This window comes from Oncorhynchus clarkii, chromosome 23 (genome assembly GCF_045791955.1).
Source record: "Oncorhynchus clarkii lewisi isolate Uvic-CL-2024 chromosome 23, UVic_Ocla_1.0, whole genome shotgun sequence".
In the NCBI taxonomy this organism is placed as follows: domain Eukaryota; kingdom Metazoa; phylum Chordata; class Actinopteri; order Salmoniformes; family Salmonidae; genus Oncorhynchus; species Oncorhynchus clarkii.
The window spans coordinates 37,811,256-37,837,896 of NC_092169.1; the positions used below are offsets into that span (position 1 = coordinate 37,811,256).

General features: G+C 40.9%; 2 protein-coding genes across 4 annotated transcripts in view; one reads left to right on the forward strand and one right to left on the reverse strand.

Annotated features, from left to right (window-relative positions):
- Window positions 1–3,732: 3,732 nt before the first annotated feature.
- Window positions 3,733–4,810, reverse strand: LOC139381810 (putative nuclease HARBI1). The gene is made up of 3 exons (XM_071125586.1): window positions 4,700–4,810; window positions 4,307–4,418; window positions 3,733–4,212 (listed from the first exon to the last, which is right to left on the reverse strand). The coding sequence occupies exons 1-3, from the start codon at window positions 4,766–4,768 to the stop codon at window positions 3,842–3,844; spliced, it is 552 nt and encodes a 183-aa protein (XP_070981687.1). The 5' UTR covers window positions 4,769–4,810; the 3' UTR covers window positions 3,733–3,841.
- A 5,176-nt stretch (window positions 4,811–9,986) lies between these two features.
- Window positions 9,987–26,641, forward strand: part of LOC139381386 (rho GTPase-activating protein 17-like) — a 50,083-nt gene continuing 33,428 nt past the window's right edge. The window contains exon 1 of one of the 3 annotated variants that reach the window (XM_071124870.1): window positions 9,987–10,739. In XM_071124870.1, coding sequence (XP_070980971.1) covers window positions 10,687–10,739 — 53 coding nt within the window. In that variant the 5' untranslated portion in view covers window positions 9,987–10,686. The remainder of the gene's footprint in view (window positions 10,740–26,641) is intronic. The other 2 variants (XM_071124872.1, XM_071124869.1) reach the window with 2 other exon arrangements.

A 26,641-nucleotide genomic window follows, 5' to 3' on the forward strand; every position in this document is an offset into this window, starting at 1 on the left:
TAGCGTTTCAATCGGTGACGTCACTCGCTCTGAGACCTTGAAGTAGTTGTTCCCCTTGCTCTGCAAGGGCCGTGGCTTTTATGGAGCGATGGGTAACGATGCTTCGAGGGTGGCTGTTGTCGATGTGTCCCTGGTTCGAGCCCAGGTAGGGGCGAGGAGAGGGACGGAAGCTTACACTGGCAATACTATAGTGCCTATAAGAACATCCAATAGTCAAAGGTGTATGAAATACAAATAGTATAGAGAAATATTGCAATAATACTACAACCTGAAACTTCTTACATGGAAATATTGAAGACTCATGTTAAAAGGAACCACCAGCTTTCATATGTTCTCATGTTCTGAGCAAGGAACTTAAATGTTAGCTTTTTTACATGCCACATATTGCACTTTAACTTTTTTTCCTAACACTTGTTTTTGCATTATTTAAAACAAATTGAACATGTTCCATTATTTATTTGAGGCTAAATTGTTTTTATTGATGTATTATATTAAGTTAAAATTTAAAAAAGTGTTCATTCGGTATTGTTGTAATTGTCATTACAATTAAATAAATTGGCCGATTAATCGGTATCGTCTTTTTTTTTGGTCCTCCAATAATCGGTATCGACATTGAAAAATCATAATCGGTCGACCTCTACTTCTGACTGAACTGTATATGATTGTCGTGATCAGGAACTGACTGCGGAACACTCGGCCTCGTTGGCCAAGACCATAAATACGAGTTAGGTACAGTGAAAGAACACTACCAGCCCAAAACATCAATCCCATACCAAACATATTGTATTGTATTGCTACAGTACAACTGCTGATCCACTGATACAGCCGTATACTGCTACTTCAATTGGCTAGACTCTTGCAAAGCTGTCCAACAAAATTGTAAAACATATTCAATGTTATTTTCACTGACTCTGGGTTGAGGTGGAACTTCTTTAGTTTGTCATCTAGGCCTGGGATGTCCCTGAGGTCAGCACCGATGATGCAGTGCCCGTCTGAGTCTAGGCTGTGGCCATATGAAACACAGACAATACAAATGAAGACTAAGTGAAAATCAAATGTCACCATAAGAGACAATCCCATTCAGTTATCCTGTTGATTTGTATCAGACAATGTCTTTAACATCATTACTTAGTAATAATGAATCTGTGGAATAGGTCTCAATGAGAGGGTTTGACAGCAGTGGTTTTGTCCTGAAGTGGTGCACAACATTATAACTACACATTAAGGTGTATTTCTTATTAAGAGATGATCTCGCTACAAGTTTAGCTGGACAGGCTCTGCCTCCCTCTACAGGTCAATTTCTGACATTACTGAGACCACAATTATGTCAAACAAATAAAACTGTGATCTATATGAAGTTTTCTAAAGAGGGAAAAATAAAACGGCTTACTTTTTGTTGGTTTCGAGGTTTTCATCCTAAAAACACAAACAAATGACAATGAAAGTACAAACCAAGGACAAGCATGGATTGTACTGTAAAATAAATGCATTTGTTTAATGGGATTATTAGACCAGTACCTTTAACCTCCAGAAAGTGGTGTCCAGCCCTGCCCCCAGGTTCACTATCTGACATTTACACACCGTCTTCCTGAGGAAGGCATCCAGGTGGTTCATTCCCCGCAAACAGGCATAGTAACCATAGTAACCTAACAGAAGACAACAGAGATTTAGCAGACCTTCTTCAAGCTAGTTTAAAAAAAAAAAAATACAAATGTGTTTTTGGTTCTGGCCGATATATACATGGACTTGCCTCAGTTGATTTTTGGAGCCCTTCGTTCTCCTACTGGCCTCACAAAATACTGGACATAGGGGTCTGTCCAGTAGCCTTTACTGGTTGCATATCTGAAAATCAAACAAATGGTAAGTATAACATGCCCAAATGCAGTATAAAAAATAATATGCTCCCATTTATGACGGGATAAGAGAAAAGTAATATTGAATGATTAAATATGGGCGTGTCATTTACTGTGTACAATCTGAATAAATACTAAAGGCAGGCTGGTTGCTTCTCCCGAGGGAGGCAATTGACTTGTTGCATTCGCATACAATGTTGCAATTCGGATCACCTAGCTAAGCAGCAGCTTGTACATTTAAAAAACAACTTCTGCAACACCACATGAATCAGTTGTTCCAACGTGGCTAACATTGGTTAGCTTTGACCTTTGCTTCGCAGCCGAGCAAAAATCTTTACAGGGCAGGTGGTCAAACTCAAGTAGATGGACGAGGTTGATATAATTAGCAACAGTTAAATAATGTACTGTCTGTCACAATTTATGCAAGAAATTCTGAGCTAAACTGAAGTAGCCTGTTTTCAACTTCCGGCACCTACAGTATATTTACCCATAATGTAACGCTCAATTCATTTTCCTACGTTTTCATTGGCCTAGTCTCTATCCGCCACAACCAATACACGAAATGCATTAGAACGATATTAGATATGTATTTTACGTCTGCTACGTTAGGTTACATCTCAACAGATCTGGGATTGTTACAATGTGTAATATTAGAGACGCATCAAATGTACTTGGGATTGTTATAATTTATTGTAATGACCTGGCTAGCTCATAAAGGAACAATTGTCCAGACAGAAAATTGAGTTTACGAATTTACGGTTTATTAACCAAATTCTACACAGGCTACAGTTTGGCCGTAGCCCACGCCAAATAAATGAAAGATACCCTATGAAACAACCGTGACCTTCTCTTGCGAAGACCAGGGGCCTGTTGCACAAAACTAGGATAAGGGATTAAGCCAGGATATCTTGGTGATCCTGGCTCAATTGATCCGTAATCCGGTTGCACTAAAGATGGATAGGGGGCAGGAGGATATGTTATGGTATAAATTACCATGGAGATTTATTCTGTGGAGCTAGCCTGCTCCAGACCAGGCTAAATTCCAGGATCTATTTAATCTCATCCCTAATGTCAGTCAGCAGTCACCACAAATGGAAACCAATAGTTATTTCACTGCTCACTATACATTGTTATCACATATAACTAGACCCACTGTTATTTAAACGTTTGTGATCATTAATTTCAATGATTTTGGATAAAAAATGATTTTTAGATGATGTTGCTATCATTAGATAATTTACAGTTTCCCATAGACTATAAGGCTATATATAAAATGCTAGAATATTAGGGCCACAGAGGGGAAAAAAACACAAGTCATAATATTGTAACCAGTTGTTTTAAAGGAGGACAGTTGTTAAAATGACAGATGTGGGGCATTTCGTGAAATTGTACTTCAGTATGGTTTCATAAACAAAGACATGCTGATGTGCCAGAATATTAAGTATCACATTGTCATAAGTATCAAAACTGTAAAAACAATATGTAGCTTTTCTGCAGAAAGAACCAGCCTCATAAATTTATGACTTTATCCTTTTTCTTCAGTGTGGCCCTAGTACTCTGTCATATAAACAAATACACATTCCATATGAATATAAAAACACAATGTGTAACATTATGTTCCTTTATTGAATAAGGACAAAACAAAGCAGGTAAACCATCAGCTCCTTTCAAAACTGAAGTCACAGTGACTCTACAAGATGGAAAGCACAGAATCTAAGCATATTATACAAAATGATACATATACAGACCTTTGAATGTGTATAACACACCCTGCATGTCTGCACACTAAAATAAATGCAGGACAAATCCATACACATCAACTGAACAGACAAATGAATGGATGCAGTAGCCTCCCTGCAGCCTTGTATTACACACAGTATACCGCACAAACATCATAAGAGGCCAAATTCGTCAAAAAACGAACCCAAAAAAACCCAAATTCCTCTGCCACCGCAGGACATATTTAACCAAAATTGAAAGCACACATACTAACTAAAATAATTCAACACATATTGGTCCCTCAGCAGCCGACCACTGTCGTCATCAGGGAAGATTGCCGGATTGTCCCAGTCCATGGCTGGTGGCACTCTGGGGGCCCTCTCCTTCCTCAGGCAGGCCACATTGTGGAGGACAGCACAAGCCACAGTAATATCACATGCCCTAACAGGGCTGACCCTTAATTTGTGAAGGCAGTGAAAGCGTGCCTTCAGGAGGCCAAAGGTCATTTCAACTCTGGCCCTGGTCCTGGCATGGGCATGGTTGTAGGCCTGCTGTGCTTCCTGGGGGTCTGTGAAAGGTGTCAGGAGAAAAGGCTGGCAGCCATACCCCCTGTCTCCCAGCAACACACCAGAGAATTCACCTGTCAACACAAAATCTCATCATTACTACCTCATAAACACAGTGATATTCTTGACACAGCCATGATGGTTATAAATAGGGGTTGTGTGGCTTACCTTGTGATAGGCACTGATAGATTTCAGAGGCCCGAAAGATTCTGGAGTCATGGACTGAGCCAGGCCATTTTGCCACAACATTGCTGATCACACAGTCAGCATTGCAGACCATCTGAAATCATAAGATGAGGAATATTACACCAATCAATGCACATCACTGGCAATGCAGAGTGTTCGTCAATGGACAATATCAAAAAGTTATGTTCACCTGAACATTAATGCTGTGAAAGGATTTCCTATTCACAAAATCGGCCTCATGGGCACCTGAGGGGGCTTTTATCCTTATGTGTGTGCAGTCCACTGCACCAATGACATTGGGGAAACCTGTCACAAAAAGTAATGAGTATCCTACTATGTGTTAACAGTTGTCCTGTAATTTGTAGATCCTCTTACCTGCAATCCTATAGAACTCCTCTTTGATGTCACAGAGTCTTCTGTGGCCAGGGAAGGAGATGAAGACATCTGCTAATGCTTTGATAGCCAGACACACACTCCTTATTGTGCGGCAAATTGTGGCCTTGTTCAGCTGTTCTGCATCCCCCACTGAGTACAGGAAGGCTCCACTAGCAAAAAAGCGCAAGGCCACACAAACCATTTGCTCCACACTCAGTGCATGGCTCCGTGCAGTGCGGTGCTTAATCCTGGGACCCAGTAGTCTGCATAGATACCTGATGCCATCTGCAGAAAACCTGTATCTTTCATATAGATGGTCATCAGGGAAGGCCAGTGGGTCCAACCGGTCCCTGAAGACCCTTTCTCACCTGAAGGCTCTCCTCAGCACAAGTGCTTCTTCATCCACCACATCTCGCACGAATGGGCATGCCATTGTCAGAGCAGAAAGGAACACACCATTTTGGGCCTTCATATAGGCTAGTGGCCACACCTGGTGCTGGGGGGGGTGGGCAAAAGAGGGCGATGCCTTATAACGATGACTTGGTTGTACTGATTGCTGGGAAAATAAAAAAAACCTTAGAAAGATGCCACCGTCCTGTGTGCTCACAATAAGAGCTCATATGTCATGGCTCACTTGACTTTACGAGAATATACCTAATTTTTATTTTGAGCTGTGTCATCTTCTTGGAGCTGGGGGAGGAAAGAAAAATAATGATTAATACATTTGTGTTACAGTTAGCATACAGTGTACATTGAAGGCATATCTCACCTCCCTCTCAAGTTTTTTTATTTCAAGGTCCAGTTTCCTAATTGTCCTCTTTTTTATTTCGAACTCCAGTGCAAGATTTTCCATCTTTTTCTTCTTGTACTGAATGTCTATGTCTGCCAGTTCTATTTGGCACCGGAGGTGGTTGCCATACAACTTTCTGATAGCTTGTGAGCTCTGTGAACACAATACAATTAGCGCAGCTGGAATTTGGCAGGATGTGGTGTCCTTTTATTAATACGCACTATGTTGCCAGGCTGGTTTTCCCACTGTATAGCATCTGGGTCCTGTAAAAGAAATTAGATTTTTTGATTTTGATGAGGACTCCTCACCATTGTAGAGTAAATAGTACTTTCACAGTCTTAACATGATACCTCATGCCTTCTGGAATCCAGAGAGATGGTCTCCTCCTCATCATCGTCTCCATCATGTGCTGTTGCTGCTGCACTGGGGCCTTCACCCTATCACATTTAATCGGATTCATATTGAAGCTAGTAGACAAGACATGCCAGGCCTACAGTATGCCTTTGATGGAGTACTCACTGGATCAGCATCGTCTGGTGCTTGTGCTGGTGGCTCTAACAGGAACACAGTGCTGCCAGACACTGCAAGGCAATAGGTAAACCAAAGTCAGACAGTCCAAATTGATTCAATATGAATGTGGTTGTATCCCATGTAGAGATGGAAGGACATACCTTGAATGAAGCGGGTGGCATCTTGGGAGGAACCTATGCTCGTCTCTTTCCCCCCAGGGATCCCCTCTAAGACGGGCCTGCCTTTATTTAGCTCCAAGGCCATGTCCTCTGCTGGGGTAAGGTCAGCCTTTGGTGACCCACCACCCGTGCCTTGTCTGTGGGTATTCTTTTTCACTGCTAAAACAGTACAGACAATGTGTGAGCAGGCACCTTCTGGGTACAATATATGCTTGTGCTTTGTTAAATATTAGTCAGGGACCATACCATTCTGCAGAATGTTCTTGTATTTGATTTTGACCTGCTGCCATGTCCGTTTTGGCCCGTTCATGTTTAATCTACACACACACACACACACACACACACACACACACACACACTTAATGGAGTCATACTGCAAAAAATTACTTGGTATTTTTGTCTTGTTTTCAGTAAAAATATCAAACATTTTATCATAGCTTTATACAGTGTGATGGAGTTACTTTACACAATTTCACTCATATCTGCAGTGCATTTCAATAAAAAAAATTAACCGTTTCATAATTACAGTACAACTGCATTTTTGGAGATGTGAATTAAATATTTGAATTGTAATTGTGATGTTTCAGCGGAGCGGTGAGTGTGTAATTGTGCACTACTTACGCATTCAGGCGGTCTGCAATACTTTGCCACGCTTTTTCTCTTTGCTTTATCACTGTGGCGGTGTTGCCTTTCTTCTTAATTATATCTTTTACCTCCTCGTATGCCTCCATGAGGATTTGTGCTTCCGACGGGGAAAAGTACGCGGCTCTAGTTGCCATGGTAAATCAGTTAATCTGTGATCTGTGGCGGGGTCTATTTGAGTGAGCCGTGAGCGCGCACCTATCCAGGATTGGTTTCACCTGGCTTAATGAATCCGTGTCTGCTCATCCTGGCTTGGTCTTTGTGCAACCAATTAAGCCTGGACGCACATGTTTTGGCTTCATTGAGCTCAGCTGAGTCATTTATCCCGGATGTCTTAATTCTACTTTTGTGCAACAGGCCCCAGACGTAAGAGAGAGAACAATGGCTAAACATGCCACTCCACCAACCACAAGGATGCCCGGCTTCAGAACATTCCATGCATTCTCATGATTGGCAGATAGCAGGTTGATTGGCATGCCCGACCCCGCGAACACTGGGTGCTGGTAAGTACAACACAACCAACTAATAGCATAACACATAACACACAGCTGTCTGTGCGGGTCGCTACACTATCAAGCATATTCTATGTCCAGCGGCGACCCGTCATTCATTTCTTTTTAGGCTTGTCTGTTTTGCATGTTATTTTGGTATATCACTTATCACATATTATTTTGGCATGTTACATATCAGTTCTTTTTTTTTTTTTTTTTTATAAATAAATATAATTAAGTTAATAAAGCCGCATGCAAACATGGTCTCTTTTTTGTTTTCTTGAGTAAGGGAGCTCCAAAATGCAGGTGTTTCAGCCTAGAACAGTGCTTTCTGTGGTGTTGGGGCAAGCCAGCAGAAAATACGGAGCTTTGCGCAATGATTGGCTCAGTGTTCTGTCACTCATAAGGACACTACGTCACTGCCAAAGGGTAGAGCTCGAAAAAAATTCTAGCTCCTTGAGTGCTGCCATAGAGTTACATTAGAAGTGCCCATCCAAGTAGGCTCAAGGTCATTGGCCCTAGATAAAATTACATCAAATCACGTTATATCTACAGTAGCTTTGATTGGAATGATAATGTCAACATCATACTTTCAAAATCTTAGCTAGCAGTCATCATCATGAATGAAGTTGACAATCTACTGGAAAATCCTTTTTAATCCTTGTCATATGAAGAGAAATAACGAAGAGAAATTATAGATGAAACGTATCGGTGCTCGTTGGACCTAAATATTACACAACAAGTTTGAAATCGTAAATTCAACAATGAGTGGTTTGGAAGGAATCCGTGGCTAACGGCAAGCATTGCAAATCAATCATTAGTCTGCTATTCAGTGGAGTGGCTGTGAGGTCCCAAGTCTAAGATTAAGGTTCTATTTTCCTAGTTTCAAGTTATAAACATTTAACATTGGCCATGCTGTCAATGAAGCATGATTTGTGGCACGCTCATAACAACTGTTAACTCAGAACTGCAAAGTGAGTTCAAGACAACTGGAAAAACGAGCTACGACTGTGAAAATACGTTTTGAACTTTCATCCAACTCGGAATTGTAAATCGAGAACTCTGGCCTCTTTCTAGAGCTACGAACTGAAGATCACTGACGTCATCATGATTTGATCTTTTTTTCCCCAGTTCCCGGTTGTCTTGAAAGCACAATAAATCTAGAGAATGCCAGACTTTGATGACAAAGTTTGATGACAAAATTTGCCCACTAAGGTCCACCGCGCCACCTTCCTGTTCAACTGAGCACAGCACAACGGTGAGCCCAAACATGTCTTGAATGCTGCTGCATAAATTATGTAATATGCCAGGAAGATATGTATACTGTAGCTAAGAAAGTAATACTAAGTGCAGTAGTGTAAAGTACTTAAGTAAAAATACTTTAAAGTACTACTTAAGTAGTTTTTTAGGGTATCTGTACTTTACTTTACTATTTATATTTTTGACAACTTTTACTTTTACTTCACTACATTCCTAAAGAAAAATGTACTTTTTACTCCATACACTTTCCCTGAAACCCAAAAGTACTCGTTTCATTTTGAATGATTAGCAGGACAGGAAAATGGTCTAATTCACGCGCTTATCTAGAGAACATCCCTGGTCATCCCTACTGCCTCTGATCTGGTGGACTCACTTAACACATGCTTTGTCTGTAAATTATGTCTGAGTGTTGAATTGTGCCTCTGGCTATCCGTAAATAAATAAAAAACAAGAAAATGATGCCGTCTGGTTTGCGTAAGACATTTTAAATGATTTATACTTTTAATTTTTATACTTAAGTATATTTTGGCAATTACATTTACTTTTGATACTTAAGTATATTTTAAACCAAATACATTTAAACTTTTTACTCAAGTAGTATTTTACTGGGTGACTTTTAGTTGAGTCATTTTCTATTAAGGTATCTTTACTTTTACTCAAGTATGGCAATTGGGTACTTTTTAGCAAGCTGTTAGTAGCCCATGTGCCTCACCCTAATAATTTGGTCTATTTTCATCTCTTAATTTCACCTACTGTTCTGATTTGGTGGTGCACATGTAGCCTAAAACCTGTTTTTGAGAAATGTAATCATTGAATATTGTAAGAGTTTTCATTGTCTGCTTATATGCTCCCTTTATTTATCCTTTATTTATGGTGTCCTTTATTTTTGGTTCTTTATGTATGGTTTATATGCCCCCTTTATTTATATTATAACGACCCTGGGTTTATAAGCGCGGAAATCGACTTTGCCGTTCAGCATGCTTTTGCGGCACAGTCGATAGCGCGCCGGACCTCGGGCTAGAAGGTCGAGGGCACGTGACCTGCTCCCTGCCTGTTTCATTACATTGGTGTCAGAAGTGATCGGACCTTGCATCCACGACAGTGCGTGTGGAACTTTATCAGTAAAACCTTCTATTTTTCTTATCTTATTTGATCTACTTTAAGATTATTTAAATTAATTAAATTGTTTTACATTAATCGTGAGGAATCAGATGACATCACATGTCCATCTATCTGCAAAACAGTCCATTATAAGGTTCAACGTAAATAGACGTGTATTGAGACGTCACTGGTAGGCACGCGTGCCGCTATGAGCTAGGCGATTAGGGAGTGAAAGTTGATGATAAATTGTTGTTGATGAAGACGAGGCCTGATGTCAACAACTGATTATGTGTGTCATTGAACAACAGTTTGATATTTCAACTAAACTGATTGTTTTAATAGCTATGTGTACATTTTGCTGCGTAATGTTGGCATATTCAACATCTTCATGATAAAAAAAACGAATCCAGAGGTCAGTGCAAATTATGCATTACTGAATTGTGTCACTGGAGCGAGCAAGATGACTTTCGTAAACTATCCCAAGCCCCACAGTCAGCAGCACATTTAACAGTGCTGGGGATGGCTGTAGATGGATGCTTTTGCAACGTATTCTTCCTGCCACCCATTCAACGCCATCATCAGCTTGTGCTGGCAAAGAGAGAGGTGTGCTGCTAGCTAGCTGGTTGGGAAAAGCGTTCGACTTTGGTTAGTCAGATAGATATTCAGCATAAAGGCTGCAAGCAGTCAGCGGAACTCTGGATGGTTTTCTAGTTTTTTGATAAAATACATGGCTTTGATGATGTCGTCAGCACGCGACGGAATAACTTTTTTCTGAAACAACCACTTGAAGACTAACCTAAACTAGCTAGCTAAAAAGTGACTAGCTATTTTAATTGGTTCATAGCTTTAGCTAGCTGCAAGCTAATCTTCGACACAAAGCTACTGACTGTTAGTTGGCTATATTGTGAACTTCATGGCCAACAAAAGGACTCTTGTCTGATGAAGCACATCACAGGCAGGATTTACTTTTCCAGCTCTAAAAAGTAGCACGACTCCACTGGAGAAGGACGCAAAATGAAGAAACAGTTCAATCGGATGAAACAACTCGCCAACCAAACAGTTGGCAGGCAAGTAACATTAGCTGTTGCTAAATTGTTAACAAGCTAGCAATTTGTTAGCTAGCAAGTTCTGTCTTTTGATTTTATATATCGTTGTAATGAATAAAAAAATGTTTTGTACCAACAGCTGGTAACGTCAAGGCTTTAATCCTAGATCTAATGTTATTGTCCCATTTATCTGGAGTATTATTCATCAAGGAAAGAGTGCTGAAGTTTCCTAAACTGTTCACACGTTTCTGTATAACGGTTTGTTACATGACTGTAAGTCTAAACGTTTCCAATTAGTTTCATGGTGAATTTAGCATCTAATCTCCAGGATGCATTCCGCACATTTTACATCGGTAACAGGCAGATTTGCACCTCCTACTGCTGAGCAAGCTGAAGATATTTGACAGCTCTTATCCAAGCACTGTGGTGATGCACTACTTCACATGACCTAGCAACAAATGGCAGCTGCTGGAGCTACATGGTATAGGAAAGTGCATGCCTTGCAACAGCTGTTATTCAACTTATTGTCCCCAATCTAACTGACATTAAAGTAGAGATTCAGGCTATTTTTCCTGGTGTTTGTGTGTGTGCACAGATTCCAGTAGATCAGGGAGTCACCAGTCCTCCAACTCTGTTGCCAGGCCATGTCACTTCAATGCCATGTCAGCCTAATCTGCTGAGGCAGCCAGGACAATCAAGTTTGATCAACTGATGCTGACGACCAAGAGCTAACATCCTTATTTACATTTGTGTGGCTCAAGACAGCACAGGTGTGTTATTAAAGGCCCCCAGAACAGTTCCACCTCTAGTATTTATGTAGGGGATACTTCACATGATCAAATAATGGAGTCATGCCATGCTCTTCCATTCCACTTTCACTCAGGCTAAACACAAAACTGCTGATTCAAACCCTCTGGAGTTGCATTTGGCACACAAAATGACAGTCCGCAAGATTTAACGCATTAAACAAGCTACATAATGCTTGAGATGGGCCGGCAGGGTAGCCTAGTAGAGCATTGGACTAGTAACCGGAAGGTTGCAAGTTCAAATCCCCGAGCTGACAAGGTCCATCTGTCGTTCTGCCCCTGAACAGGCAGTTCCTAGGCCGTCATTGAAAATAAGAATTTGTTCTTAACTGACTTGCCTAGTTAAATAAAGGTAAAATAAAAAAGGTAAGTATGGCACAATATAGTCTGATTAATCAGTCTGTAATACACAATTAATTGGTATATACCATCTGCAATTAATGCCTGTAAATTGTGTAAATGTATTGTACAACCCAGAATGTTGAAGGCCTACTCTACCGGTTGTCTGTGTGGTTTGTCCTTCAGCTGCTCAATTTGAGGCAACATGTCCACAGGAAAGTATTGTTTACCTGACTTAGAGAGCCGGTAGCATTTGGTTTGGTTTGTCACGAGGTAAAGTTTGTTTTATGTTTATGCCATGACAATAAAACATTTATATTCTCAATCAGGGGAGGAAACCTTTTGTTGTTTTGAATTGTAGATATGTATTTTTAAGAAAAAGAAAAAAAATAAGAACAATATTTTCTCATTTCGAGCAGCTGAAGGACAGACAATTGGTAGAGTAAGTTTATTTTTATTTTTTTCTACATTCTGACTTGTAAGGAACAATTACAAAATTTAGCAGGCAGTAGTTGCAGTTTGTATATACCAATTAATTGTGTATTAGAGCCTGATTAATCAGACCAGGCACCATTGCCTCACTCAACCAAAGCCTAGGCACCCTGGCCTAATTGCCAATAGTGGAACCACCCTTGAGAGAACAGCCCTTTAAAGAAGTGCTATCTTTGGGAATATCTTGGCATCGGATCTCTAATTCCATAGGTTTTTTTCCATGGCGAGAGATATAGAACCTCCATGTAACAGTACCCTTGAAAAGGAGAGGCCTGCCCTGCTTTGCCCCGCCTGGGTGATGGAGGAAAGGTTACTAGCAAAGAAAGCAATTGAAGAGTTTGAAAAACAGCCAAGATAACACCTCAGACTGGGACATTTTGCTCTGCTCTCGTCAAAGTATAAAAAAAGTCACCTAGAAATCATCTGTGGGAATGCCACAAATATGTGGATTGTGGAATGGAACATAGATTTGAATCTGAATGTCCATTCTACAATTTATAATTCTATGGGGAGAAACAATGTTCAAAGGATCTAGCTCTAATTCTATAAAAGATCTGCAAGGCTAAGCTACTCTGTACTTTTTGTCCCACTGGCATCATTTGATTGGCAATTTAGCACTGAGAAACATCCAAGTTGCCATCCCCAATTAGGACTAATCCTGGCATGTTGTTTTGTGTAACCGTATCCTGAGAGTGCTCACAGAGTATCCCATTAATGTTCCTTCAGCGCTGTGCTGCTGGCTCAGGGTCCACAGACAGGACTGCTGGAATACTCAACATTTATTCACTGTATTTGACTAACAGTAAATCAGGAGTGTGTGTGTGATGCGGAAAGCAGACGTGTGTGTGTGTGTGGATCTGTTTGTGTGCAAGCTACAAGCGTGCATGTGAATGTGTGTGATAGACGAGGGCCCTTAGCCTGTTCCTGTGATTGTGCCGGAGCAGAACACTGTGTTCAGCAGTCAGCCACTCTGAGGAAATCTCTCATTCTTCAACAAACAGGAAATGGCCCCCAGAGAAGTGCTGTTTCTAAGAAGAGTGAATGGGTGAAAAAATACTGGCGTGACCAACGCAAGGGAAGTAACTGTGTCAAAGACTGTGAATCCTTACCTGTTCTCGTTTCTTGATTTGAGCTCCCAAGTTCTTGAACGCCTCAGACAGATAGAAGCTGGTGAGGTGCCTCTATGGTGATAGTGGGATTAGATCTGTACATTCGTGATGATAAGATGGGGCCTTTTCAAGCAGAGTGGTGAGATGATTGAGTAAGGAGTCTAGCCACAGCTTGTCACAGACAGGTTGCACATCTCAGCAGAGTTGTTTAAAACCACAAGACATTCTTCAGTTCCTTAGTTTCCCAAAGGGTTGGGTGTCAGTGAAGTATGCGTTTGTCAGTTCTTGTAATAATTTGCTTTGTTGAACTCTGTGGTAGATCCATTTGACACTGAAATTGACAGATCAGAAGTGGGCTCAGCTCATCTTTGTACAACATCTTGTAAAACCTGACCGCAACAGTAGGCTACTTCACACCAATAGGCATTATAGCTATTAGGTTGTGCACAAGTCCTATCCTTTCATCTCTATTCGATATCCATTATCTTGTGAGCCCTGAGCGGCCAACTGTTGCTAACATTAACAAACTCAACCTCCTCTCCAAGCTGATTGAGTGTTGAGAAGGCCAGCAACACCCCCTATAAAGTATTAATTTACCCTCTCGATAGCACGTTGCCATGGGGACCATTCTTTGGCTGGTGGCAGGGTGTAGCCTAACTTATGTTGTTCAGTGATCCAAGTAACCCTGTTCTGTTGTAGCCAGCTAGCTAGGTCACAAAGCTACCTCGTGGTTAGTCAGTGACACAGTTCTACAGAGCCTAGTGTTGTCAGTCAGCTCCATTCACTCTGCTAGCCCAGGTCAGCTGACAGAGGCTAACAATTGTTGTTTTGTTGCTCCTGGGCTGGGACATCATAGTAGGTCTATTTTTAGTGATGCAGTTTAGTTTGAGTATGGTTGAGCGAGTGAATGTGGCATTTGTTATTGAAAATGGGCAACTCATCTTTGTTTATACACCAAATAACTGTCCTGTGGTTTAGTAATATGTTTTAAAGTGTGTTTCTCTCTGTAGTCCTATAGATGTGGTGAGTAATGTCTCATATGTCCCCCCAGGCCCTGGCTGCTTGCTGCCGCTGGAACCATGTCTGTCCCAAATGGCACCCTACTCCCTTTATAGTGCACTACTTTTGCTATTTGGAACACAGACCATGTCTTCTGGTTTCGGAGGTTGAATGTCCATGTGGCCTCACCAGGCAGCTAGGCTTCAGGCTCCAGAAAACGTCTCTTGACTCTAATAACCCCTGGATTTGGTTTTGGGGCCTGGCTTGCAGCCTCTCTCGTGCGTTCTCTCTCTCTCGTGTTCTCTCTCTCTCTCGCGTTCTCTCTCTCTCGCGTTCTCTCTCTCTCGCGTTCTCTCTCTCTCGCGTTCTCTCTCTCTCGCGTTCTCTCTCTCTGCCTCCTTATCTGTCTCTTGCTCTGCCTCCCTCTCTATCTAATACAATTTAAAGGGTTGTTATTGGCATGGGTAAACATATGTTTACTCTGCCAAAGCAAGTGAAATAAACAAAATTGAGAAAAACATTAATTAACATTACATTTTCAAAAGGATACAAATATTTCAAATGTTATTATCCTCAATTTACAGTGTTTTTAACAATGTGCAAATAGTTGTAGTATGAATAGTAGGGGAAGATAAGGAAACATAAATATTGGTGGTATTTACAATGTTTGTGCTCCACTGGTTGCTCTGTTCATGGCAACGGGTCACAAATCTTGCTTTTGTGCACATTGTGGTATTTCGCCTAACAGATATGGGAGTTTATCAATGTTTGATTTGTTTTCAAATTCTTGTGGTCTGTGTGACCTGTGTGAAAAATGTCTCTAATATGGTCATACCTTTGGCTGGAGGTAAGGAAGGGCAGCTCAGTTTCCACCTCATTTTGTGGGCAGTGGGCACAGTCTTCTCTCGAGAGCCAGGTCTGCCTATGGCGGCCTCTCTTAAAAGCAAGGCTATGCTCACTCGGTCTGTACACAGTCAAGGGTTTTCTTCATTTTGGGTCAAATAGTGGTCAGTTATTCTGCTACTGTGTATTCTCTGTTTAGGGCCAATTAACATTTTAGTTTGCTCTTTTTTTTTTAGTTGATTATTTCCAGTGTCAAATAGTTGTTTGTTTGATTCTAATTGTGTTGCTGCCAGGGGCTTGGTGGAGTGTGTGTGTGTGTGTGTGTGTGTGAACAGAGCCCCAGAACCAGCTGGTGAGGGTGTCATGATATGTGTCATGATATCAGTATCACGATACTAGGAAATAAGGAAGCAAAGGAAACAAAATATGAAGCAAACTCAATGTCTTGAGGAAAACAATCCTAATGATGATTAACAGCCTTGTGTTTTCACCCAGACGTACATTTCTTTGTTGCATGCTATAGCACACTATTTTACCAAAGTAGGTTTTAAAGGACCATAGAGTTTAGTCTGCTTCGTGTTTTTTTTCCAAGGAAAAGCTGGTGTCGTAGTATCGTGATACTGGTATCATGACAACACTATCTCTAGGTGTATCTATTTGTAGGTGAGGGATTTTATGGTGGAATGTGTGAGTATCACTGCCTTTTAGGTGGTTGTAGAATATAACAGCTTTTTTTCTGGATTTTGATAATTAGCAGGTATTTCCTAATTTTGCTCTGCATGCATTGTTTAGGATTTTGCATTGTACCTGAAGGATATTTTTGCAGAGTCTCAATCGGGTGTTTGTCCCATTTTGTGAATTCTTGGTTGGTGAGTGAACCCCAGACCTCACAACCATGGAGAGCAATGGGTTCTATTTAACCAATAAGGCCCAAGAGTGTGTGGTATATGGCCAATATACCGTAGCTAAGTGCTATTAAGCACGACACAATGCAGAGTGCCTGGATACAGCCATATACCATTGACCCCTGAGGTGCCTTATTGCTATTATAAACGGGTCACAAATGTAATTAGAGCAGTAAAAATAAATGTTTTGTCATACTCATGGTAGACTGTGTTATTTGCCACAGCTGGAGTTTGCCAAAAGGCACCTGAAGAGACTATGAGAAACCAAGATTTTCTGATCTGATGAAACCAAGATTGAACTCTTTGACCTGAATGCCAAGCCTCACGTCTGGAGGAAACCTGGCACCATCCCTACAGTGAAGCATAGTAGTGGCAGCATCATGCTGTGGGGATGTTTTTATCAGCGGCAGTGACTGGGAGACAAGACGGGATCGAAGGAAAGATGAACAGAGTACAGAGATCCTTGCTGACAACCTCCTCCAGAGTGTTCAGGACCTCCGACTGGGGTGACGGTTCACCTTCCAACAGGACAACAACCGTAAGCACACAGCCAAGACAACGCAGGAGTGGCTTCAGAACAAGTCTCTGAATGTCCTTGAGTGGCCCAGGCGGAGCCTGGACTTGAACCCGATCTAACATCTCTGGAAAGACCTGAAAATAGCTGTGCAGCAACGCTCCCCATCCAACCTGACAGAACTTGAGAGGATTTGCGGAGATGAATGGGAGAAACTCCCCAAATACAGGTGTGCTAAGCTTGTAGCGTAATACCCAAGAAGACTCGAGGCTGTAATCGCTGCCGAATCGCTGCCGAAGGTGCTTCAGCAAAGTACTGAGTAAAGGGTCTGAATAGTTATGAAAATGTAATATTTCAGTTTTTGATTTTGTATAAATTAGCAAACATTGCTAAAAATCTGTTTTTGCTTTGTCATTATGGGGTATTGTGTGTAGATTGAGGGGGGGGGGGGGGGGATATTAAATACATTTTAGAATAAGGCTGTAACGTAACAAAATGTGGAAAAAAATCAAGGGTTCTGAATACTTTCCGAAGGCACTGTATTTCTTAATAGCATGCAGTTCGTTCGGCTTCGATACCTCATGGTTGAGTATTGCTCTGTTACTATAGTGCACAGAGCCCTGTTTTTGAAAGCGAATAGGGACTTTGCTGAGTTTAAGGCTCTAGTTACTGACTGCAGTTTAACATCTGACTTGAGAACAGTTCTCTGTACATCAGCCCTAACCTAAGCAGGATGATCTTAACAGTAAAACTGTACCAGGACCAGTTGGCAAGGGCAAAAGTTACAAGCTAGGTTACGTTACTTGTAGTAGGAATAGGAAAGGTCACAATTCTGTTTGTACACTTGTTTACATGGATATGCGTCTCAATAAAAACTTATTTGAAACAAGCCATTACACTTTATTATTATCATGGCCTGTCTTTATTATTATTATTATTATTATTATTATTCAGGCTATTACTTATGAATCAACAAATTACGAAATTCCAGGTTTGAGAGGATCTGTTGCGTTTTTGTATTAACACGGAGACAAAATGGTAGGCCGTCATTGTAAATAAGAATTTGTTCTTAACTGACTTGCTTGGCTAAATAAAGGTTAAATAAAATACAAATTAAAAACTGAGTCAACATCAAGATATGCCTACCTTGTGCTTGTCTGTTGGCTTTTCTGCATATCATTTTTTTTAATACACATCCTATTTTGATGTACAAAACCCATCGGTCTCCGTTTGAATGGTTTTCTCCCACTTTTCTCGAAATATTTGCATAATGTCACACACCCTGCTGCTGCGATCATTCGATGTCATTGGCAAATGTTCTTCGACGAGAGAACGCCGAAATGAGAGAAAGAATGTAGCGTACATGACAGGAGCGTTTGATTCTTATTAAAGAGATGGAGTCCAGACAGGCTACTTTAGGAAACTTTCTGAATGGACATATAGGCCTATAGAGAGAATCAGCTAACTCACACGCACACCGCTGTAAAGCCGCCAGCGTATGTCGGACGCGAGCAAATATTTCTCCCTTAAAACGTATTTACAAACCTAGGCCTACGTTAGGCTTTCCGAAAGATAATGATTTGACAAAGTATGAAGGGACTCCTATTCTATAGTATGAAGTAGTCATGCACCGATATGACATTTTTGGCCGATACCAATATCTGATATTTTCCTTAGGTGGAAAAAACGATACCGATTTATAAAAATAAAAAAAACGGTGGCCTTTTTAAACATTCAAGTACAGCTAAATAATTAACCGCTGTGTCCGTGTGTGTGTTAAGGCACTGCATCTCAGTGCAAGAGGCGTCACTACAGTCCCTGGTTCGAATCCAGGCTGTATCACATCCGACCGTGATTGGGAGTCCCATAGGGAGTCCGGGTTTGGGCGGGCTAGGCCGTCATTTGTAAATAAGAATTTGTTTTTAACTGACTTGCCTAGTTAAATAAAGGTTACACACACACACTGACCAGAAAGTGTGTTCATGTTCTCAAATGCCATTGAAATGGCAGCAGCGGTTTGACATCCAGCACATTCCTGAGCATGCAATACGACTTTCCTCAGTACGAAATCCTCGACGACCCACTTGTGCTGTCAGACTCAGGATGCTCATGGGGCTGATATAGCTGGTCCAAATGTCAGTCGTGATGCTAATAGCAGCGACGCTATTTAAAAATAAAAACAAATTGTTAAACGTTTTTTTAGCGGTGACTCTATTACTGTGTAACTCCGGTAGGGCAACATCTGGAAAATAGTGCACTTGGTAGTGTGTACCGGTGCTCGACCAGTCGGCAGAAGCCAACATCACCCACGACAGTGTGTCCCAGGATAAATGCACCACTTCCCCATTCATTGAGACTCCATGCAGACACACTGATGTATTTTGATTGGGGCATTTTTGTGGCTGTTTTGTTTGCACCTTTCAACACCCCTCATTATCACATTAATGCACACAACCACTCACTTACACTACTGATTACTGACTACACACACCATTGTTAATTGTATTTAGTTTACTTTAGTTAATAAATATATTTTGTTATTCCTTATCTCCACGTTGTGTCCCTTTTTGTTGCGGGCTTTGAGCCGGTTTGTGACATTGCTCACATGGAGCGCGTAAATGATGGTATGAAATAAACCAAAACTTGTTTCTCACAAGTGTAACAGGTTGTGAACTCTGCAAACAAGGGTTCCACTCCGTGAATGAGAATGGTAAATTGCTGTAATGAATACATGCGTTAATAGAAATGAATGTAACCAAATGACAGGGATTTGTGGTAAATTGGCTGTTTTAGAAATGGTAGGTTGCAATATGGGCATTCATAAAAGTGCATTGCAGGCTGACACTGTATAGCCTATGCTAGTATTTTAGTTTTCCAGGATATGAGGTCGGCACTTTTTTGTCTCGCCTAGGGCGTCATATTGGCCAGGACCAGGCCTGATCAGCGTTTGTTAGTCTAGAAATTAAGAAAATATTCTGTATCAAATTAAACCATGCCAGTTTGGAGAGGATTTGCGCATTGTCTATTTGACACAACGTTAGCGCATTATAGGCCTCAGAGCCAGAACAACCTTGTTGACTGCTGTTCAATGATTAATGAATAGTCAGACACAACCAACATTTTTTTAAAGAAGATCGGTTAATTTTAAGTAATGAAGTCAATTTTAAGTAATGAAAATGTGCATTGTATAAAGGAATGTCCACCCATGGCCTGTAACACACTACACTCAGGCCCATCTAGAAGATCAGCTGCTCCAGCATCAAAGGACAGTTGGAAAGAGGAGATGTAGAACATGTAATAGACTGTTAGCTAAATCTACATGGGGGATAAAAGTAGTAGTAATATTAATATAAATATATATCATTTAAACAGTTTTGATGGTTAATTTATTTTCATTATGGTCTTCATCCATAACAGTCAATTCAACAACCGTCACAGCCCTAATGGCTCCCTGTTACGTACTACACACAAATGCATAATTATGAATGTCATTCTCCTGATGTTTCACAAGTTTGGACATCACAGTGCTGCATAGTAGAGTTCAGTGCTTTACAATACAGTAGAGTTAAGTAGAGTACAGTACAATATACTCTACTTTTCTTTACTGTACACTACTGGGCCATACTCACTGTGCTATCCAAACTTGGTCCACTCCGGTCCATCTAGTAGATACCATAGACTTCCAGTCATTGTGCTAATGCAGGTGACCCAACTGTGGGTTTGTGACTACTATAAATTCCCATTGTAGCCAATTCAGTTGCAATAATTCCTTTTTACAGATATTTTTTGGTAATTCCGTTACCAATTTGGTAACAGTATTGAGTTTTAATCACTTAATTTAAAGAAATGATATCAGTAAAAGCACTAACTAATTTGTTGGTCTACCATTACTTGTTACTTTTGAACTTTTATTCTCCCTCATTAGGGGAGAGAAATGAGAAAATATCTTAAACATTTTTTGGTAACTGAATTACAAGGCAATATTTCTTAAACTTAAGTTAAACCTTATCCCCAACAAAATGTGTTGATATTAGTTGACAGAGGTCTTTAATTCAACATTGTGTTTTGTTATATTTCTGACTGGTAGTTGTTTTCTAAGAACCCTTTTCCATCTGTTTATCCAGAAATTAAAGCCTTTAGTCATGCCTAATTTTTAAGATGGACAATGGTTGAAAAATTTATCTTTGCCTTAATTTCCCAATTTGACACCCAATTTGATATGCTGGTGCTCAGGGGTCCTTTTCGATGGAAATGCCCAATGGTAACAAAGGATGTGGATTTAAAAAATAAATAATCTTAAAGTATTCCCTACTCTAGGTGTTCCACGGTCAATGTTATGAATCATAATGCTATTTGGAGTTGACAACTTGGCACAAACACACATCTAAAAAATTTATCATAGTTGATCTACTGTAAGTATCCCACACACTCTTAACACAATGCTATTTTGAGTTTTCTGGGAGGTGAATGTAAATTGACAGTTGAACATTTTCAACTAGGCCTAACTCCACACAGTAGGCTGTGTCAGGCTGTCAGTGACTGATCCTACAGTAGTATCAGGGTCCCCCATGGCAACAGTAATTATCAGCTCCTCTCCTGTGTACTGTGCTCCATGCTGAGGGTATTGATAAACTATTTAAGCTGAGCCAGGATTTTCTCCTCTCCCTTTTAAGTGAATCTAATCTCTCTGACCCTCAGAGCCACACTATTAGTCAACTATTAATAGCCCTGGGCCCATAGGTAAAGACACGCTAAGGCTATCCAAGATGGCATAGCAGTCAGGCGTCTTTTGGTCTTGTCGTGTCCCGTGTATATAATTTTTTTTTTCTTTGCATATTTAAAACAAATATATATATCAACTTCAACATACTATCCTGCAACCCGCCTCACCCCATGTGGTATGGATCTGCTATTTTCTTTACTTTAGAACCGGAACCCCCAACAGAAGCTAGCCAGCTAACTAGCTACTAGCAAAGTAGCTACTAGTTAGTAGTCAGCTAGCCACTGCTAGAGGTCATCAGCTAACCTTTAGCCCGGACAACTCCTGCCAGTCTGCACAACGCGATTCAACCCAGAGCATATCGGACTTATTTTTCTCCGTATCCCCGGATTCCTACCGCAAGCTCTGAACCTCTTCACCTGGATCATCGCATATAGCTTATCTCAGCTCACTGGTCGCCATAGCAGCACCCACCCGTAGCACGCTCTCCAGCAGGTATATTTCACTGGTCACCCCCAAAGCCAATTCCTCCTTTGGCTGCCTTTCCTTCCAGTTCTCTGCTGCCAATGACTGGAACTAATTGCAAAAATCACTGAAGCTGGAGACTCATATCTCCCTCACTAACTTTAAGCACCAGCTGTCAGAGCAGCTCACAGATCAATGCACCCGTACATAGCTCATCTGTAAATTTCCCATCCAACTACCTCATCCCCATTTTGTGATTTATTTATTTTTGCTCCTTTGCACCCCAGTATCTCTACTTGTACATTCATCTTCTGCACATCTGTCACTCCAGTGTTTAATTGCTACATTTGAATTATTTCGCCACTATGGCCTATTTATTGCCTTATTAACTCCCTTATCTTACCTCATTTGCACACAATGTATATAGACTTTTTTTTACTACTGTATTATTGACTGTATGTTTGTTTATTCCATGTGTAATTCTGTGTTGTTTGTGTCGCACTGTTTTGCTTTATCTTGGCCAGGTCGCAGTTGTAAATGAGAACTTGTTCTCAACTTGCCTACCTGGTGAAAAAAAAAAAAAATTGTGTATATATATATATATATATATAAACAATAAGGCCTGGTGGTGGTATGTAGGACTGGTCTGGCCTTGAAAAAGTGGACCTGAAGACACTTACCCCTGTCTGTCTTAACCACCTGCTACTGAAGACTAGACTCAGACAAGACTGGGGTGGGTCAGCTGTTGGTCTCTGTGTGACTGATAAATGTTTGGTATGTTCTAGTGTTTGGGTTAGGCTAGCATACTAGCCGGCCTCTGCCCAGTACCCTGCCCTGAACGTTAGTCACTAGCCGGCTACCACCTGGTTACTCTACCATGCACCATAGAGGCTGCTGCCCTACAGTGCCTTGCGAAAGTATTCGGCCCCCTTGAACTTTGCGACCTTTTGCCACATTTCAGGCTTCAAACGTAAAGATATAAAACTGTATTTTTTTGTGAAGAATCAACAACAAGTGGGACACAATCATGAAGTGGAACGACATTTATTGGATATTTCAAACTTTTTTAACAAATCAAAAACTGAAAAATTGGGCGTGCAAAATTATTCAGCCCCTTTACTTTCAGTGCTGCAAACTCTCTCCAGAAGTTCAGTGAGGATCTCTGAATGATCCAATGTTGACCTAAATCACTAATGATGATAAATACAATCCACCTGTGTGTAATCAAGTGTCCGTATAAATGCACCTGCACTGTGATGGTCTCAGAGGTCCGTTAAAAGCGCAGAGAGCATCATGAAGAACAAGGAACACACCAGGCAGGTCCGAGATACTGTTGTGAAGAAGTTTAAAGCCGGATTTGGATACAAAAAGATTTCCCAAGCTTTAAACATCCCAAGGAGCACTGTGCAAGCGATAATATTGAAATGGAAGGAGTATCAGACCACTGCAAATCTACCAAGACCTGGCCGTCCCTCTAAACTTTCAGCTCATACAAGGAGAAGACTGATCAGAGATGCAGCCAAGAGGCCCATGATCACTCTGGATGAACTGCAGAGATCTACAGCTGAGGTGGGAGACTATGTCCATAGGACAACAATCAGTCGTATATTGCACAAATCTGGCCTTTATGGAAGAGTGGCAAGAAGAAAGCCATTTCTTAAAGACATCCATAAAAAGTGTCGTTTAAAGTTTGCCACAAACCACCTGGGAGACACACCAAACATGTGGAAGAAGGTGCTCTGGTCAGATGAAACCAAAATTGAACTTTTTGGCAACAATGCAAAACGTTATGTTTGGCGTAAAAGCAACACAGCTGAACACACCATCCCCACTGTCAAACATGGTGGTGGCAGCATCATGGTTTGGGCCTGCTTTTCTTCAGCAGGGACAGGGAAGATGGTTAAAATTGATGGGAAGATGGATGGAGCCAAATACAGGACCATTCTGGAAGAAAACCTGATGGAGTCTGCAAAAGACCTGAGACTGGGACGGAGATTTGTCTTCCAACAAGACAATGATCCAAAACATAAAGCAAAATCTACAATGGAATGGTTCAAAAATAAACATTTCCAGGTGTTAGAATGGCCAAGTCAAAGTCCAGAGCTGAATCCAATCGAGAATCTCTGGAAAGAACTGAAAACTGCTGTTCACAAATGCTCTCCATCCAACCTCACTGAGCTCGAGCTGTTTTGCAAGGAGGAATGGGAAAAAATGTCAGTCTCTCGATGTGCAAAACTGATAGACATACCCCAAGCGACTTACAGCTGTAATCGCAGTAAAAGGTGGCGCTACAAAGTATTAACTTAAGGGGGCTGAATAATTTTGCACGCCCAATTTTTCCGTTTTTGATTTGTTAAAAAAGTTTGAAATATCCAATAAATGTCGTTCCACTTCATGATTGTGTCCCACTTGTTGTTGATTCTTCACAAAAAAATACAGTTTTATATCTTTATGTTTGAGCCTGAAATGTGGCAAAAGGTCGCAAAGTTCAAGGGGGCCGAATACTTTCGCAAGGCACTGTATGTATACTGAACAAAAACATGCAACAATTTGTATGATTTTACTGAGTTACAGTTCATGTCATAAATTCATGAATTCATTGGGCCCTAACCTATGGATTTCACATGAAAGGGTAGGGGCGCATCCATGGCTGGACCTGGGAGGCCATAGGCCCACACACTGGGGAGCCATGTCCAGCTAGTCAGAACAAGTTTTTCCCCACAAAAGGGCTTTATTACAGATGGAAATACTCCCCAATTTCTTCAGTTGTCCGGGTGCCTGGTCTCAGATGATCTCGCAGGTGAAGAAGCCGGATGTACAGGTCCTGGGCGGGTGTGGTAACACGTGGTCTGCTGTTGTGACGCCGGTTGGACGTACTGCCATATTCTCTAAAATCACGTTGTATGTGGGGTAAAGGTCGACCGATTAATCGGCATGGCCGATTTCAAGTTTTTTTCTCTGGCAACAGCTCTGGTGGATATTCCTGCAGTTAGCATTTCAGTTGTAAGGTCCCTTAACTTGAGACATTTTGGCGTTGTGACAAAACGGCACATTTTAGAGTCCACAACATAAGGTGCACCTGTGTAATGATCTTGTTTAATCAGCTTCTTGATATGCCACACCTGTCAGGTGGATGGATTATCTTGTAAAAGGAGAAATGCTCACTAGCAGGGATGTCAACAAATGTGTGCACAGAATGTGAGAGAATAAGCTTTTTGTGCGTATGGAACATTTCTGGGATCTTTTATTTTAGCTCATGAAACATGGGACCAACACTTTACATGTTGGGTTTATATTTTTGTTCAGTGTGTGGATATGTAATCATGGAACACTGGTCACTTTAATAATGTTTACATACGGTTTTACCCACTTCATATGTACAGTGCATTCGGGAAGTATTCAAACCCCTTGACTTTTTCCACATTTTGTTACGTTACAGCATTATTTGAAAATGGATTGAATTGTTTTTTTCCCCTCATCAATCTACACACAATGCCCCATAATGACAAAGCGACAGGTTTTTAGACATTTTTGCAAATGTATAAAATAAAAATACTTAAATCATTTACATAAGTACTCAGACTCTTTACTCAGTACATTGTTGAAGCACCTTTGGCAGCGATTACAACCTCGAGTCAAGTCCGGGCTCTGGCTGGGCCACTCAAGGACATTCCGAGACTTGTTTTCTGAAGCCACTCCTGCGTAGGGTCGTTGTCCTGTTGGAAGATGAACCTTCGCCCCAGTCTGAGGTCCTGAGCGCTCTGGAGCAGGTTTTCATCATGAATCTTTCTGTGCTTTGCTATGTTTATCTGTCCCTCAATCCTGACTAGTCTCCTAGACCCTCCCGCTGAAAAACATCCCCACAGCATGATGCTGCCACCACCATGCTTCACTGTAGGGATTCGACCGATTTAATTGGAATGGCCGATTAATTAGGGCTGATTTCAAGTTTTCATAACAATCGGAAATCGGTAAAAAAATATATATATATATATATATATTTTTTTTTTATACCATTTATTTAACTAGGCAAGTCAGTTAAGAACACATTCTTATTTTCAATGACGGCCTAGGAACTGTGGGTTAACTCCCTTGTTCAGGGGCAGAACGACAGATTTTCACCTTGTCAGCTCAGGGGTTCCAATCTTGCAACCTCACAGTTAACTAGTCCAACGCTCTAACCATTGCACTCCACGAGTAGCCTGCCTGTTACGCGAATGCAGTAGAAGCCAAGGTAAATTGCTAGCTAGCATTAAACTTATCTTATAAAAAAACAAATAAATCAATCATAATCACTAGTTATAACAACTAATCCAGTTTAGCAGGCAATATTAACCAGGTGAAATTGTCATTTCTCTTGCGTTCATTGCACGCAGAGTCAAGAGTATATGCAACAGTTTGGGCTGCCTGGCTCATCGCGAACTAATTTGCCAGAATTTTACGTAATTATGACATACATTGAAGGTTGTGCAATGTAACAAGAATATTTAGACTTAGGGATGCCACCCGATAGATAAAATACCGAACGGTTCCGTATTTCACTGAAATAATAAATGTTTTGTTTTCGAAATTATAGTTTCCGGGTTCGATCATATTAATGACCAAAGGCTCGTATTTCTGTGTGTTATTATGTTTGCTGAGGAGTGGCTTCTGTCTGGCCACTCTACCATAAAGGCCTGATTATTGGAGTGCTGCATAGATGGTTGTCCTTCTGGAAGGTTCTCCATCTCC

Excerpts from the sequence above, each read along its gene's own strand:
- LOC139381810 (XM_071125586.1), bottom strand. The coding sequence starts at position 4,768 with ATGTCTTCATCTCCTTCCCTGGCCACAGAAGACTCTGTGACATCAAAG. Across the intron at positions 4,419-4,699 it reads GGAGTTCTATAGGATTGCAG|ATGGTCTGCAATGCTGACTG; the intron begins GTAAGAGGATCT and ends TTATGATTTCAG. Across the intron at positions 4,213-4,306 it reads CTATCAGTGCCTATCACAAG|GTGAATTCTCTGGTGTGTTG; the intron begins GTAAGCCACACA and ends TTGTGTTGACAG.